General features: G+C 48.9%; 1 protein-coding gene across 1 annotated transcript in view; it reads right to left on the minus strand.

The window, feature by feature from the left end:
- The window catches only part of BRD4 (bromodomain containing 4), a 76,265-nt gene that overhangs the window by 27,447 nt on the left and 32,092 nt on the right, over positions 1-16,726 (minus strand). The window contains 6 exon segments of the mRNA XM_056325925.1: positions 1,807-1,935; positions 3,832-4,191; positions 4,747-5,030; positions 9,772-9,907; positions 12,101-12,238; positions 14,555-14,873. Coding sequence (XP_056181900.1) covers positions 1,807-1,935; positions 3,832-4,191; positions 4,747-5,030; positions 9,772-9,907; positions 12,101-12,238; positions 14,555-14,873 — 1,366 coding nt within the window.

Genomic DNA, 16,726 nt, shown 5'->3' on the forward strand with positions numbered 1-16,726 from the left:
CCACGTTTCCATGAAACTATTCAGTGCTCGGCAGCCTGCACCGCAAGTGACCGGAATTTCATATCAGGAATCGCCTTTTCATTCTGCTGGTTGTTGGAAAACGCTCCAAGATGTTGCTTAAAGAGGCTGCGACTTTCTGCGTTAAGACTAAAAACAAGAAGGAAAAGAGCAGCCGGAGGGTGAGCATCGTGTTTTCCGGCATCTACTTATCGTAAAATCCAGAAAAAATATTAGTAAGATGCTGAATCCTACTAAATTCATTATAAAAGCAAGGCGAAACACAGATTTACGCAGCGTATATTAATCTCAAATTAAGCCAGCCCAAACCTGAGCGGTATTTTGAGAAAAGCATCACAAAAAAAATTATGAGTGGTTAAAAACTGAGGACCCATCTCGGAGGACGCAGGTGCCGGGTTTGCTGCCACTTTTGTTTCTCTGCCTCTGTCACGGCTTCACATGTGGAGCGAAGCAAAACCGCTGGCAGCCCCTCCACGAGCCGCTGTTTTCCTTGAGCGAAGCTCTTCTGACGTCGGTACCGGGGGGGGGGGGAGGGTTTGCATCACATGGAGTTTTTTAAAAGTTTTCCAGGTAGCAAAACCCAGCAAAGCTATTAATATCCAGTTTCTCCTTCCCCCCACCCCCCCCAATTTAATAGTTTTTCCCCCAATCTTAACATTTTTCCCACGCTTTCTAGTGTAAACTCAGATCCTTTCCCAGCTTGTTTTCTGCCGGTTGAAGCAAACGTCGATTTTCTTCTCCTTTCACAGTGACAGCTCCGCCGCCACCCCACTCTGCTCCGTGCCACCTGAGTCACGCTTTTCTAAGCTCATAAAACCTCTTCCCGTACTGACGTGCCTCCTGTGTCCACGCATCCCCCTGAGCCCATCCCGCGTCTCCTCCTTGTTGCGGCCAAGGCATCTTTCCAGCATCCCGCATGTGGCTCCACGACGATTTGGGGGATTTCATGGCAGCTCCCAGCTGCTCGGCTGGTGAAGTTATTAAGGAGCGACGAAGAGCAGAAAACCTTATTTCTTAAAAAAATTACAAATATGCTCACAATCCTCCCAGAAAAAAAAAAAAAAAAAAGGGAGGAATTAGCATTTAAGGGAGCTAATTACCTGAAATGACCGATAACGGGGAATGGCCAAGTGGTTTTAATGATAGGTGTTGAAATGTTTTGGTCAAAACCTACCAAATTTAGGAGCTCTTCATCCCTTTGCAGCGGTTTTCTGTGGCTGCCGTGAGCTCCTTCAGCAGCAAAAGGAGCTCGGTCTCTCCCAGACCCGCTGGGAGCAAAGTGCTTTTCCCTGCTTCAGCCAGCAGCTCCAAATTCCCAAGAAACGAAGGAAACCCGATTTTATTTTTTTTTTTTTGGAGCGGCACAAGCACTTCGCACAAGACACGGGGCTTCTTTAGCTGCTAATTCATTAATTACAAACCTTTCAGGAAGGAGCAAAGCAGAAAACTTCACTAGAAGAATGTCAGGAAGAGGAAATTAAAGCAGCACAATGCAACAGGTACTGTTGTTTGTTTTCTTTCCAGGTGTTTTGGGGAGAAAAAGTGACATTTTGGAGCTGTGCTTTCGCCTCATATTCCTTTATCATCAAGAAGCAAACCGAGCTGAGTCAGCTCACTCTTTGTATCACTTCTACAGCAAAAAATGTCATTTTTTTTTTACTGTAATTCACCACACTCATTTTTTTTTTTTTAAAAAAAATGTTTTTTCAGGACTATGTGGCTTGGAAAAATAAGTCAAGAGAGATGGTGGTATTCATCAAAATCCGAAGTGACAACGCGCGTCCTTACCTGCAGCTTCCGCGCCATGGCCACCACCTCGTGGTCGGCGGGGTTGTACTTATAGCAATTGGAGAACATCAATCGTACGTCTGCCGCGAATTCCTGAGCATCTCGGTATTCCCGGTTCTCCAGTTTAGACTAGAAAGGAGAGGAGAGGGAAAAAAACCAACAAAACTCCCCACTATTAACAATGCAAATACGTCAGATCAATCAATTGAATAAATACAGCTCCGTGGCGCCCACCGACTCCACACACCCGTTATCTCCCTACGTCTGGACAACTGATTTTGATCAAATGAAGGATGGTGGATGGTTTGTAAAAACCAGAGCTGACTACGGGCATCCTCAACGATGCTCAAGAGGTCTCCAAGCCACCTTCTTGGTGGCTGATGGCCGCTGGGTGGTTTGGATGAAGAAGGGAGCAGGGATGCTGTGTTGGAAGAGCAGTGCTCAAGGGCAGGAGCACGAACTGACCTCAACCAAGAAGGGTTAAACCTCCACAAACACCCAAGACTGTGCATTAGAACAATGCCGTGAGCTCCAATCGATCCCCTAGAAAGATCTCAAGAGTTGTCTGACCGGTGTTGCCTGGTGGGAGGGACAGAGGCCACCGGGATGGTCCTTCACTTAACGATGGAAGAAGCTGACAGGCTTTGGTGACACATAAAGACAGGATTCAACCATCTCAAATGCTTTCAACCACCCACCCTTCCTCCAGGAATCACGCTGGTGTCTCTAGAGCTTGGACCTCTACCCTAGGAGAGCACAGACCCGCTCTACGGCCACCTGCTCCTGTCCCATGCCTATGTGGAGCTGGGAGGACTGATCCAGGCGGAGAGAGCCTTGAAATGACCCCTCACCCCCCCAAACGCCGCATCCAGCTGTGGCAATGCCAGCTGAGCCAAGAGAAGCTTCAAGCCTCCTCCTCCCTCCTTGGGAAAGCAGGGCTGACTAGGACAACTGGAAGACAGAGAACGCTCGACAGCTGTCCCAGCAACATCTGCCAAGGGTGACCTCAGCCACGCAGCCCTGCCAGACACCGGGGCAGCGAGATGGACAGGCAGCAACAGACGTGCAAGACCTAATGCTCATTGCTGGCCAGGCTGGAGGAGAAAGAAGCAAGGCCAGAATTTACTTCAGCATCCCCCAGGTTTGGCCCACCAAGATCCTACGGGTCCAGAACGCCGCCACGAAGGAAGAGCCGTCATCATGGGTGGCTTCAAGCCTGGCATAACCTCGGCAAGGAGTGGGCTGTGGGAAGGGGAAACCGAGTCCTCCGGGTTTAGAACGCAGAGCCAAAGTGGGGGAAGCAGGAGTCAGAGCTAAGCTTAACCTGCTGGCACCTAAGCTCATCCTGCAGCTAAAAAGTTAAGACTTCTAAATAATGACTTAAGGTTGGCTAACTAGAAAGCTAACTCCTAAATCATTAATTAAGGTTTCCTGACGTTAGACTTCTACATCACGAATTAACATTCGAAGGAGAAACGTGGATGCCTTTGCAGGCGGCTTTTTAAAATGACACAGCTTCAATAACAAACTAAGGTTTCAAGGGGAAGCACGGATGAATTTGCAGTTGCTCTTGACAATGGGGCAATTCTAAACCAGACAGAACTAACTGTGCTTGAGCAGATGGATTTAGACAGACAACTTCAGAAAGACAGCCCTTTATTTCAAAAAGAATCGAAAATGGGGCTGGTTTAAATCAAATCCCCTTCTTCCTGCGATTTATGCTCTCTGAGGCCATCTCCTGGACTACAATAAAAGGGAAGATTTAGACAGTAATGGAAATTTTCTATAAAAAACCCCGTGCGAGCATTTCCTAAGAGTCCTTCTGGAAGGATGCCGGCTTGTTTGTTTTTCCCAAATGTCAGGATAACAGCAAGAGAAGAAGAGAGACCGAATGTACCAGAACCCTAGGGCCAAAATAAATCTGGCAGACATCTGGAGCCGCCCAGTGCGCACACGTGGGGAGAAAACGCCCTTTTTTTATCTGCTCAGACCCCGACCTCCCCCCTCCTATAAACCTGAGCTTACTTTGATTGTGCTCAGATCCATGGGATGTTTAATGATATCGCAATAATCGTGCAGTCCCAGGGCTTCCACATCCACAGGTTTGTAGAAGGGCCAGGCGTAGGCGGCGTGTTTCTTGGCGAACATCTCTTTGATGATCCCACTGCAGTATTTTAACTGCTCAGAGATTTTGCTACTCTTTTCTACCACGTGTTGTTGCGAGTCTGGAACGTCCTTCTTTGGAGGCTTCACCGGGCGGCTGCTTTCCCGGCGCGGACCCAGCTTGGTGGACTTGGGTTCAGCGGGCAGCGATGACGATTCGTGGATTGGGTCGATGGTTGTTGGCGTTGTGGTGTCTGCTTTCCTCTTCACCCCTTTTTTTGTCTATAACCAATCAAATAAAGCAGTATTACATTAGGCATCATGATTTTGGCTTCAAGCACGTTGTGTTTCTTGTGGCGCTGACTCAAGATTTGCCCATCACTAGTTGACTCCAGCCTCAGGGCAACACTACGAGGACACTGGAAGCCCTTCAAAAATATTCAGCTATTGTTGGTCTGTGCTGAGTTCTACAGAAAACCATGGATTATCTCTGTTGTACCAGCAAAGATCAATGGCATGAGTCACCACAGCAAGCTGAGATTTCCCTCCTGAGTCATATAAAGCTCAAGAAAGGAAGTTTTTAAGAGGATAAACAGGGTTTCCATGCAAACCTGGGTGGGACTCATCAAGTCTAACTTAAACTGGTGTCAGAGAGGGTCACGTAGGCTCCTCACATTTCTCAGAACATCATTTTTTTGACCAAACTGTGGCCGTTTGCCTTCAAACGTGACTTCAGCAGCAAAGCAAAGGGCGACCACTTGACGGGCTGCGGCATTTCTACGTGGTGAAGGTAATTAATTTAAGCTGTCACAGGAAGGTAACTAAGGAATCACCTACCTTCACGGGCTGGGCGGGTGTTGGGATAACAGGAGGGTGAGGCTGGATGGGCTGGGGAGCCGGGGCCGGCGGCGCAGGGGCCTGGGGAGCAGGTGGAGGCGGCGCAGGAGGTTGAGGAGGCACCATCGTCATTACTGGGGTCTGGACGATGAGGTCGGGGGTGACGGAAGGGAAGGAATGAGTCGTCTGCGCAGACTGGAGGTTTTGCTGCGGCGCCTGCGTCTGCACCGGGGATGACGCTTGGGTTGCGTTCGGTACCGTTGATGATCCCGGTTTGGATGTCACTGCCAAGAGAAAAGAAAGAAAGAAAGAAAGGGTTGCTTCCCTCTCCACACTTAGTTGCTTTAACGGGAAAACCAATTCATCTTTCGTAATAACACCACTTAAAAAACATTGCTCAGTAGATAATTAATACCTCGCAGTTCCTGTTCTTGAGCAACCAGTCAGGGACAAACATCGTGTTTTCCTTCACAAGGATTATTTTTATGGTATTATTTTGCTGGGTGAAGAAGCTCAGGATCTAACTACTAAAACCTCTCCAGAAAAAGAGCAAAATCAGCCACGGACATCCTCCTCTCTGCCCTTCCCAAAAGATTTCTGGCAGGCAGGGCAGGACAAGTGCCCCTTTCCCTGCCTATCCCTTTTTTCTAGGCAACGATTCTTGATTATCATCATTCTGGAACCAAAACGGTGCAGCTCTTCCTTCGGGAGCAATTTCTGCTCTATGATCAAGAAGAGTTTCTTCATTCTCGGGGACTTAAAAGTCATCACAGCTGCTACTGTCCAGGGGAAACCTCTCCCGATGGCTGGGGAGCGAGGGCGTTAGGTGGTTTCAAACATGGGGTGACCACGGAGGTGGGGACACGGCAGCGCCGTCTCTGGACCTTCCAGCGTCCCTGGGAGTCCCCTCCTTGCTTGAGCTGCTGCTGCTTTGCAGGGCAAAGCTCTGATCAAACCTCCCAACTTTCTGGCATGATCCAACAGCCTCCGGAAGGGGAATGCTGCAAAGCCTGGATGATGCTGGGATACACCCCCGTGCTTCCAGCAGACCTTCAAGACAAAGGTATCAGCAAAGTGAGACTGACCCCAGAGGTTTGGGATCAGCAGGTGTTACCGGAGCGCCTTCTGCCAGACAGCACACGTACCTCATTAGCAATAATTAATTTTTATCTTCAGCCAGAAGAGAGCTCAGTGTTTTGGAAAAGGTGGCGACTGATCCCTTGTGCACATCCAGAGCAGGGGGAAATCCCACCGCTCGATCCGTACCCGTGCTCCCCGCAGCAGGGGCTGCATTTTGGCTGCTCTTTCGTCACTCTTACAAGGAAATTCTCCTGAGCCCGACATGTTAAGCTGTGTGTTCTGCCCTGCCGGCTAGCCAACACCTCTTCCAAGAATCACTCCAAAATAATAATTCATCAGAAAAGAACCACAGCCAGATTTGCTCCCAGTGGATCCCCAGGAGCTGCAGTTATTGTAATCCCACTAGAAAAATGTTGCGCGTTGATGCTCGACTAGGACTGCTAGCAAGCTTATTTTGGCTAGAAATGAAACAGCAACCTATTAAGAGAACAAAATCCTGAGTTTTCATCCCATTCTCCTCATAAAATGACATCAGAGTGCTGAAATCCCCAAATCAGGTGGGAACTTGCAGCCAGAAGGATCCTGTAGCCCTGCTGGGATCCCAGGGGTCCTGCTGGGATCCCAAGGTCTTGCTGGGATCCCGAGGTCCTGCTGGGATCTCAGGGTCCTGCTGGAATCCTGAGGTCCTGCTGGGATCCCAGGGGTCCTGCTGGGACTACGAAGAAGCTCTTGCATCACTCAGGCAAAGCCCACATGTGTCACCTCCCACCTTACACAGGAGCTGGAAGTTTCTATTGGACACCGGCGGGGGTTGCGCAGCGGAGCTTTTCGGCCAGCATCACACCTGGGTTTTAATAACCCTAAATCCATTACTATACACTGAATTATTTACTACACAATAGGATTTAACAGGAGGTAGAAAGAGGAAAACCATCTTGCAGGTCCCCAGATAGATATTCCACATAGTAAATAGAGAGCTATTATATTATATTTCTATTCTATGCAGTAAATCACAACACGGAAGCACCCAGGGTGGGATGCCCCAGGCTATGTATGTACAGAATTTCCAGGTGAACCTACAGCTCCCTCCTGGTCAATACTATAGGTGAAGAGCTGGAGGGTGATGAGCTCAGGTGGGGACCTATAGATTCTATACACTGTAGGGTCACAAAGAGGAAAGAAGACCTGTGTTTGTAAGCGCCCTCTACGTCGCGTAAGTAAAAAGATCTTCTCTACGGGCGATTTCATCACTTCTCCTTCCAAAAGATGCTGAGAAAGGAGATGGCCAGTAATTCTCTAACCAAGAAGAGCTTCTCCCTGCACACAGTGCCTACAAAAAAATAACAATTAAACAAAAATAATCTCAGCTACAAGTAATCACGACTTGGTCACACGCAGGAAAAAAGCAGCAACTGCGTCTGTTCAGGCTTCCAAACCTGGATTTCACCACGCTGAAAGGACTCACGGACACGGAGAGAAAGAAAACTTGAGCCACGCAAGAGAAACACGCATGGAAACACACACAGTCCTCCCCTGGCGAGAGAACGGACGGCAAAAACCTGCCCAAGGCACAGGAAAAGAAAATAAAGCCAAAGTCATTAAAGCAGTTTGAGCTGTTCCAACTTTTTGAGCCTTTTTTTTTTTTTTTGTTCTTTTGTTCTTTGGTGGTTTAGATTAAAAGATGTTCTGGAAACAGTAGGACGCCCCTCCGTGCAGACAGCTGATGACGGTGGGTAAGAGCTGAGGGAAGACCCAGTGGATTTAATAAATCTTGCTCTGAATTTGCAGCAGCTGCCCAGGCGATGGCAGTGCAGAAATGCTTTCTCTTCCAACAGCTACCCAGGATGTTCAGCAGTGACTCGTGAAGTCCAACTTTTTTCCTCTATGACTCAGACAACTGGTTTTCAAATCCTCTCCGAGGGTCAACCCTCGAGCTGCCTGGATATCTTCCACTGATTTTCCAGTAAACCTCGGAAAATAACCCACTGAGATCCCAGCAGCACCAGTCCGAGGCTGACACAGCATCAGAACAGATGCGAGGATTCAGTGTTCCAGAAGGGTTGTGGGATGTAGGCAGTAAAAATAGGGTCATATCATCTTTTTTTTTGGTGGCACAAGCTTGGTGACGCTCCTGCACGTGCTGTTTTCCTTGGGATCGCACAGCATTGGGGTTAAAAGAATGGGAATGACACAAGATGGAGATGAGAAATGTCTGAAATTCAGAAGGCGAGCTCCAAAGTGGACACGCATTGGACGAGGTGCCATTGAGATCGAGTCATGGCCAGGATGTTCTCAACCCTTTGAGGAACGATCCGATGGCATCAGCAGCCGATGTTGAGCCTGGGGGATGGTTGGAATCCCAAGTAAATGAGCTAATGAAATCCTTGAGGTACAGACAGGGGAATCGGAAGACAATTTTACCTCTAGTAGCAGTCACATCTACATCCAGTTGTGGTGTCCACACTTCTGGATGTGAAAAACTGGAGCAGGTTCATAGAAGAGCTGTAAAGGAGGACTAAAAGATTGGGGAAAAAAAAATCCGCAGAGCAGAAGAATCTGATTATTAGAGAACACAGAGCGAATGGAGGGGAGCCTTCAACATAACGGAGTTAATTAAAGAAGAGTTCAGACCAGAAACGTTAGCAGGAAAATACCTAACTTGGCAGCTATTTCGTGCACTCCTTAAGTGCCAGCAGAGATTATTTTCTTTTTTTACTCGATTAGATGCTCTTCTATCAGACAGACTAAATAAATGAACCGAGTGGTTGAACCGTACTTTTATATTATGCAGCAGAGAGAGGACCGGCTTAAGTGAGAAAAATGGTAATTTCTGAGCCTTTAAATCCAGGAGCAAAGTGTAAAAAAAAACAACAAACAAAGCCTACATTGTTAACATAAAGCCTTAAGGTACCACCAGACACAAATACAGAACATCATTTTACTGATTTATAACCTTAAAGAGGGTTCAAAATGCTGCAATTCCACTTTATGCTGAGCCTAAAGCATGCAGATTGATTTTTCAGCCCTACGAGGGAGCAAGACGAGGTCAATCCAACAGCCTGGCTGCAGGAAAAAGGGATTTCTAGGATTCTGGCTGAGCACAAAGCAAATTCATCTTCGGGGAGCAGCGTTCTGCCTCGCTTGGGGCAACGCATCCTTACTAAGGATGGCGAGCTCCTCGAGCATCAGGCAAAACTTAATAAATGAGGCGTGGCAATTAGAACTTGAGGATGTTACAGGAGGAGAGCAGTGGGTTTATGACGCTCGGGACTGGGTTCAGACGCTCTCCCTGCCATGACTCCCTCAGCAGGCTGGAGCCACCACATCGAAAGCTGCTTCCTCGGGGGTCCCTGCTGCTTTTTTTTACGACAGCAAAGCAGCTGTGGAACTCCAAGGGGTCTGGCATAACCGAATTCACTTGGCATTTTAACCCCTGAGGTGCTGTGAGGGGTATTTCCCCACCTCAGCTCCCCCCACGGCAGAAATGAAACGCTTTGACGATCGCTCTCAGCTTTTTACCTGCGTGGAAGAGCTGGGAACGCTGATGTGTCTCCAGCACTATAAATACACAAGCCTCAGCAGTGCTGTACGCAAAGCCTGTCCCCAACACTCCTCCTCCCCCCTGAAAATGACACCCAGAAGCCACAGACGAGGGACTTCGAGGACATCCCCCAGTCCTGCCCTTCACCAGAGACAACCTCCTGAGGACAGGCCAGCGCACGAGGCAGCCACCCTCCTTCCCACCCCGTTTTAGACACTCTACATGGTAAAGAGAGGCACTGAGAATACTGACAACCACAGGAGGATGCCTGGGTTTTAATTAACACCCCAATTAAGTGCTCTTCATTCAAGCAAGGATAAAACCGGGTCCAGAGCTTGCGGTCAAGACACTGTGTGAAGCTGAGCGGCACTTATCCAGAACCATTCTATGAAGAAGTGTCATACCTGCTTCCTTCCTTGCACGTCCTCTTCCTTTCGTCTGGGCTATAACGATTTCCGTTTCCTCCTGGGTCATTTCGGAGATTTTCTGCAGGAAAAGCTTTTCTAGAGCTTCTGCCATTAAGACTATGTCATCCCCTGGCTGGAGGGAAAAATAATAAAAAAAAAAGGATAAATTAGTCAAGGTATGTATTTCCAGAGAGAATTTGGATTTTCAGCCTCCTCAGCGCTGTCGTTTCGTTACAGTGCAGCGGGAAGCCATGTGGGATGCTGCCCCAAGCATGGAATACACAAATCCTCACCCTAAAGTTGTTGTATTTTCTAGGTAAAACCAGATGATGGGCAAGGACATCACCAAGCAGATGCACTGGATAGTAAACTGATGCAAGGTGTTACCTGCCTGCAGCAAACTCTGTTTTTGGAAGGAAGGAAGGGAAAAAAGAGGAAAAAGTGGAAAATGGAAGCGGTGGGTTAATGCCAGCCAGTCATTTCCACCATGTGAGAGCCCCCTGCCCTGGTGGTCTCACCGAAGAGGTCTCTCCGTAGAGGAGCAGAATAGGGGGTAAGAGCTTGGCCCCTTGCAAGGAAATTTCCTCCCTGGAAAAGGAGGTTTTTAAGGAGGAAGAGGACTGTTGTGAGCCTCTATTTGTTGCTAAATCAGTGTGGAAGGAGAGGACAGGATGAAGTGGTCTTGACAGATCTGGAGAAGGCAAAGGTTGGGAAAAAACCCAGAGAGGATGAGACCACCTGCCCAGGAGCACCCTGCAGCAGTGGTCTCACTGCTCCAGGGAGGTCTGGAAGGTCTTCTGTGGATAGTAATAAACCTTGGCGGAGAGGGAAGAGCAGGTGGCAACAGAAGAAGAGTCTGGATTGATGTGAAGACAATAACCCAATGGCCATCACTGTCATGATGTGGTGACACCAAGAGGAGGCAGCTCTGGCTCTGCCATTGGCACCAGGACCAGTTAAAACCACGCTGGCCCGTCAGACGGCACGCACAAACCTGCTCTGCTGATGGTTTGCAGGCTCCATGAGGCCGACAGAGATGTTTCTTCAGACGCTTTTCTGCCCCCAGCCTGGAGGACACCAGTGAAGATGAGGGAAGATCAGGGGAGAATCAGGGAGAAAGCTGGCAGGGGGAAGACACCGTGGTGGGAGAACGTGACGGAAGACTTGAAGGCAAATATCGAGTAATTGAAGCCCTTCAGAGCTCACCCTCGTTCACGTTAAATGATGCTGGCTCAAACCAGGAAAGGCAATGGCCAAGGAAACGGTTCTGAAGGACCAAAACTGCTAATGCCTGGGGGTTTTGGAACAAACTAGAGAGGTCTTGTGCAGTATTTCTGAGAGGAGGAGGAAAAAAAGGTCAAAGCACACAAGAGCAACAGGAATGGAGATAAAAGACCTGGGAGAACCAAGGACAGAAACCAAAGGGGAACTGAAATGCTCTGGCAAGTGGTGGTGGAAAGGGTGGAGTGGTCGGCGAAGGAGAAGGCTGAGGCGCCGACCACGTCTTGCCGACCTCGAAGACAGCAGTAAACCCTTCGTTGGTGTTTGTGGTTCTTCTGCTACTTAACAAGACAACGAGCGAGCAGCTTGTGCTCAGCCTAGTACCACCCCTGAGAATCTTCTCCAGCTCTCCAAGCTCCACCACCATTCCCAAGTTTTGGCTGACACAGGCCACTCTCCCACCACCACCATTTGCAGAAATGCCCTGGGATGCTCCTCATGCCTCCAGATTTTTATTTTTTTTTCCTCCACCGCAACTGTTTATAAAATGGTTTTCAGGATGTTTCTCACTCTCCGGAAAGGAATCTTCTCAACGAGGGCACAGTCAGGCATGACAAACTCGATGTGCTGCTCCGTGTATCCCTGTTTTTTCCCTACCAGCATGAAGTCAGCTCCTTACCGAAGCTGTAGGACATCAGCAGCACAGACCTACTTCTCAAGGAGCTGTTTGATAACGTTGGAGGCTCTGCTCCAGTCAGACCCTAAGAAAATCTTAAAAATTGCCTTTTAAGAAAAAAGAAAAAGAAAAAAAGAAACCAAACAACGTCGAGACTGAAGGTATCTGCTAATACTTCTCATGGGAGGGAAGGCTGCTGAGCCAGCCCTGTCTGCTTCTTGCTTCTCAGCAGAAGACCGACGCACCTGAGCTCCCAACAGATTAATCCCATTTGTTTTCCTAAAGAAGCTGATCTCGACAGTTGTTCCTTTTAAGGACCGTTCAAACAAGCAATGCCTGCATTTCTGCAGACTTCCCTTGGAAAAAGAGGATGCAGATTTCCCTTGGGGAAAAAAAAAAAGAAAAGGCAGATTTGGGAACTTTCTGTACCTTATTGTAGATGTAGCAGTTTGTAAACATCGTGTTAAAATCCTGGATACATTCTTGAGCGTTCCAGTAGTAGTTATTCTCCAAGCGTTTCTTTATTGTTCCCATATCCATCGGAGTTTTAATTATCTTATAATAATCCTGCGAAGGGCAAAGAGGGAGAGGTCAGTGTGGGAACTGAAATGTCAGTCAAGTTTAAGGTCTGGGATTGCTCCATCTCATCCCCAGACCCACCTGGGTGAGATCCTCCACACCCAGCAGATACTCAGCCCACCAGACTTCAATCCCATCAGCCTCTCAGCTGGGATTTTTCATTAAACAGAAGGAAAAACCTTTGGGCGATGAGTAATTCAACCCCAGAAGCACCAAAACGCCACGATTCTGGGATTTTGGTTGGTAATGGTGCTGAGTAATTGCTAAAAATGTTACGGGGAATCAATGACCCTTCGCAGGAGATCACACGTTTAACAGAGTGATGTAAGAAGTGGGGAAATCAGATTTATTACAACCCTTTAAATGCATCCTATTTTTTTTTTATTATTATTTTTTAAATGCATCCTATGTTTCTATTTTTAGGCATAACGTTTAGAAAAAAAATAAAGGGGGCTGGAAATGCTGTTGCTATAGAACCGGCACTATCCACATGCAAGAGGGAGCTGGTTCCTATCGCGAAAAAATTAAACAGTCTGATGCCCGGCTAAGAATTATATATTTAAGAGTTATTACACCTTAAAAATAAAACAGACAAGGAAAATTGGGTGTTAGGTAGAAACACCTCTCTCAAGGAAGAGCATCTCAAGGAGGAAGGGACCAAGCTGCCTCTGGTGGGAGGTGGAAGGGTCCAAACCAGAGGTGCAGCCGGGAGGATGCTGCTGTGATTTACTGTAATTAACGACCTCTGAATTATTTTGCTGGCTCCTTGGGTTTGACTCTGAACTCGTCCTGGTGAAGGGCCATGGGAAGGGCTGCCAGGGAGGACACCGGCAGGCCACCACGCAACCCTTGCAGCGGGACAAGGCTTCCGTGCCAGTTTAGAACTGTCGAGTTGTTGAGACTAGAAGATCTTGAAGATCATGAAGTCCAACCATCAACACCACTAAAACCCGTCCATAAGCATCGCCACCGACAGGCCTTTTAGATACCCCCTGGGATGGTGGCTCCACCACCTCCTGGGCAGCCCATTCCACCACCAGACAACCTTTTTGGTGATGAAATTTTACCTAAATATCCAATCTCGACCTCCCCTGATGCAATTTAAGGTCATTAGTCTTGTCCTGTTCCTTACAACACGGGAAGAAAGTGACCCACACCTCGCTACAGCCTCCTCTCAGGCAGCTGCAGAGAGCGAGGTCACCCCTCAGCCGCCTTTTCTCCACCTTGGTTCCCTCAGCTGCTCCTCACAAGCTCTCTAGATCCTTCTCTAGCCCCTTCTCCCACCTCTGGACACGCTCCAGCCCCTCCACATCCCTCCTGGAGTAAGAGGCCCAACGCTGAACGTGGGATCTGAGGTGTGGCCGCCCCAGCGCCGAGCACAGGGGGGACGATGGCCACCCTGGTCCTGCTGGCCACACTGTGTCTGACACAAGCCAGGCTGCTGCTGGCCCTCTGGGCCACCTGGGCAGGCTGCTGGCCGTCAGGTAGCCCCCCAGGCAGCTCCCCCACCTCGGGGGGTGGCTGTGACCCAGGTGCAGGACCCAGCACGGAGCCCGGTGAACCTCTGTGCCCATCGGTCCAGCCTTCCCACCCTGGGGCAGATCCACACTCCTGCCCAGCACGGGATCCCCCGCAAACTGATTGAGGGAGCACTCGATCCCCTCGATTTAATTGCCAATTAACTTAAAATCGGTGTCCTTTATGAAACAACTCGTGTTACCAACAGCGCCGCAAGAAGCGCAGCGGCCGTGTGAACACAAGATGCTCTGTGAAAGGCTCCAAGTGTTTTCAGTGCAAATAAAAAAAAAAAAAAAAAAAAATCCAAAAAAATCCACTGATAAAGCAGCAATCACGGGAGGTTTAAGGAAGGCGCAGAAAAGGGCGCTGGGCTTCGGGGTGCAGCAAGGCAGAGTCCAAGTCAATGTGGGATTTGCTTAAGGAATCTTGGAATTTTAATAATTTTTGGTGTGTTAAATTTTTGGCGCTTGGCGAGGGGACAAAGCACTGCAGCCTCACCCTCCTCGACTCCTGAAATAATATTCCTACTTTCTTCTCCGCATCCTGGTGGGAAGAGGAGGCTGGTAAAGGGCAAAGCAGTAGCTGAGCCACTGGAAATTCCTCCTTGTGTGCGTGTGTTGTAGAAGATCACAGAATCATACAATCATTTAAGGTTGGAAAAGATCCTTAAGATCATCAGGTCCAACCATTCAAGAGCGATTCTGTGATTTCGGGATACGGTGCGGACACACCCTTTGGGTCTCACTCCTCCTCCCACCACAAACCGGTTGCTTGACCTCTACTTACAGGGAGGTTCAGCTTGACGGCATCCACGGGCTGCTGGAAAGGCCACGCAAACTGGTGCTTCCACAGCGTCTTCAGCACCACCTTGAGCAGATACTGCAGCTGGTTGGTCTGGCGCTTGGGTTTGTTGGGGTTGGAGGTCTCCGGCGGCGGGGGATTCACGCCTACAGCACTGCCTGGTTGGGGTTGAGCCTGGGACTGCGTCGTAGACATCTGGGTGGTTTCTAGTCCATCCCCCATGACCGGCAAATTTCTCAGTCTCGTTCCAGGGCCGCTCTCCACCGACATGCTATTGATCCCATTGCATTCCTCACCAGACACCCTGTAAACCACAGAGAAGGGAGATGAGGGGATGGCAATCCTGGTTTTTGGTACCGGGTGCTGCTTAAAACTCAACTGCTGGACTCGCCCAGGCCACCAGACCTCGCGCCCCACTCGCTCGGCAACACTCGTGTCACCCCAACGACTGATGTCACCCTTCTGCATCCCAGGGCAAGGAAGGTTATTCTCAGGCAATCTGCTGCCTCTTCCACAACCAGAGCTGCCTCTCCACTCCTTAGCAAGTGTTTTACCCTTGGTTCTTGCCTAATTAGGCTAATGAGGACTCCAAGGGAGCCTCCGCTGCCTCTAAATGAGGCTCTAACAAGCCGCCCTGGGCAGGCACCAGCTTCAGCCCCAGGGTTGGGGTTGCCACCAGCACAAAGAGGTGATAAAGGGCTGTCAGCCCACTTTTAGCTCCAGCTAAAGGAGCGCAAAGCGATGCATTTACCTCCTTTCCAGCTTCTTGGCAGTCCTCACCCCACCCCAGGGGCCAGCTGACCCCAGCCTCAAGCCAAAGCCTGTCCTTCAGGGGATGCTCCAGCTGAGCCACGCAGCGGACAGACCCAAATTTAATTCCTGTGATCTGCTTTTGGCAGATAATGTAGGTAGACAGGCTTTAGGTAGATAAACGTTAGGGAGATCATCTCAGAGAATAATTTTAGGTAGTTAATTTAAGTAGATAATTCAGATAGATAATCTAGGCAGATAATCTTTGGGCAGGTGATCTCTAGGTAGCTGATCTTAAAGTAGATCAATTAGGGAGATCATTTATACAGCTAATCTTTAGGTAGCCAATTCAGGAATTCTAAATAAATTCTAATATATATTAATATATAAAAATATTCTAAAAAATTAAATTCTAAAAAAATTTCCTAAATTCTAAATAAAAAAAACAACCAGAAACCTGGGGGTGGGGAGGAAGGAGTTTTTACAGAGCCTATGGATTTCTCCCAGGGCGTATTTCAAAGCTCTCCCAAGAGCTCAGGGAGACAAATCCATCCTCCTAATCTACAGCTGCGTGAAGGGGTCACCCCCGAGCCATGACCGGCCACCATGAGCCGATGGTTCATGAACATGACGGCTCTTGAACTCAACAAGAACAATGGAAGCCTCACCACCCCCCCCCCCAGTGAATCCCACCCTTACTGGGCGTGTGGGACCCTCCTTGTGTAAAGCCACCCTGCACGACACACTCCGTCTCATTTAATGCTGAGCCCATGCTAAGCTTAAGACATGCAGTTATTAATCTGACCGCTACATATTGTGTGAGATTAACTAAAAGCCTCATGAATCACCAGTTTCAAGTGAGATTTTAGGGAAAATAAGGAAGAAAACGTCTCCCATCTCTCCGTAGGTGGAGTCACGGAGTGCTTTCTTAGCTGGGGCGGAACTGATTTGGTGTAGGATTCCCAGCCCTGCATGATCCATGAAAAATCCCAGTGGCCGCCGAGGCGTTACACTGGGAAGAGCAAAGCAGGTGCACTTGGCCTGGAGTCGGTATATACTGCCAGTACCTATAGGCAGCCATACGCTCCGGGTTGGGGTTTTTATTCTGATGCCCCGGAGCAGCCCCGTGTCTCTGGTCACGGCCTGGCTGTGCAGACATGGTCTCCACACGTACGGCAGCGAGGGATGAGGAGGCAGAGAGATGAAGCATCAGTAATTTCAACTGCCGCGTCCCTTGACGGCTTCCGAGTCCCTGTAAAACCTCAGCCTGTCTCATGCCTCGCTCAAAGGCTGTGGTCCCTTGTTTTTACTGGCGTAAAACCAACACCGACCACCTAATTTATGAGGGCAACATCCCATTTTAGTCTTTAGATGATGGGGTTGAACTTTTCAGGGCTCCAAGCGAGT

Source organism: Falco biarmicus, assembly GCF_023638135.1.
Source record: "Falco biarmicus isolate bFalBia1 chromosome 13 unlocalized genomic scaffold, bFalBia1.pri SUPER_13_unloc_2, whole genome shotgun sequence".
Classification (NCBI taxonomy): domain Eukaryota; kingdom Metazoa; phylum Chordata; class Aves; order Falconiformes; family Falconidae; genus Falco; species Falco biarmicus.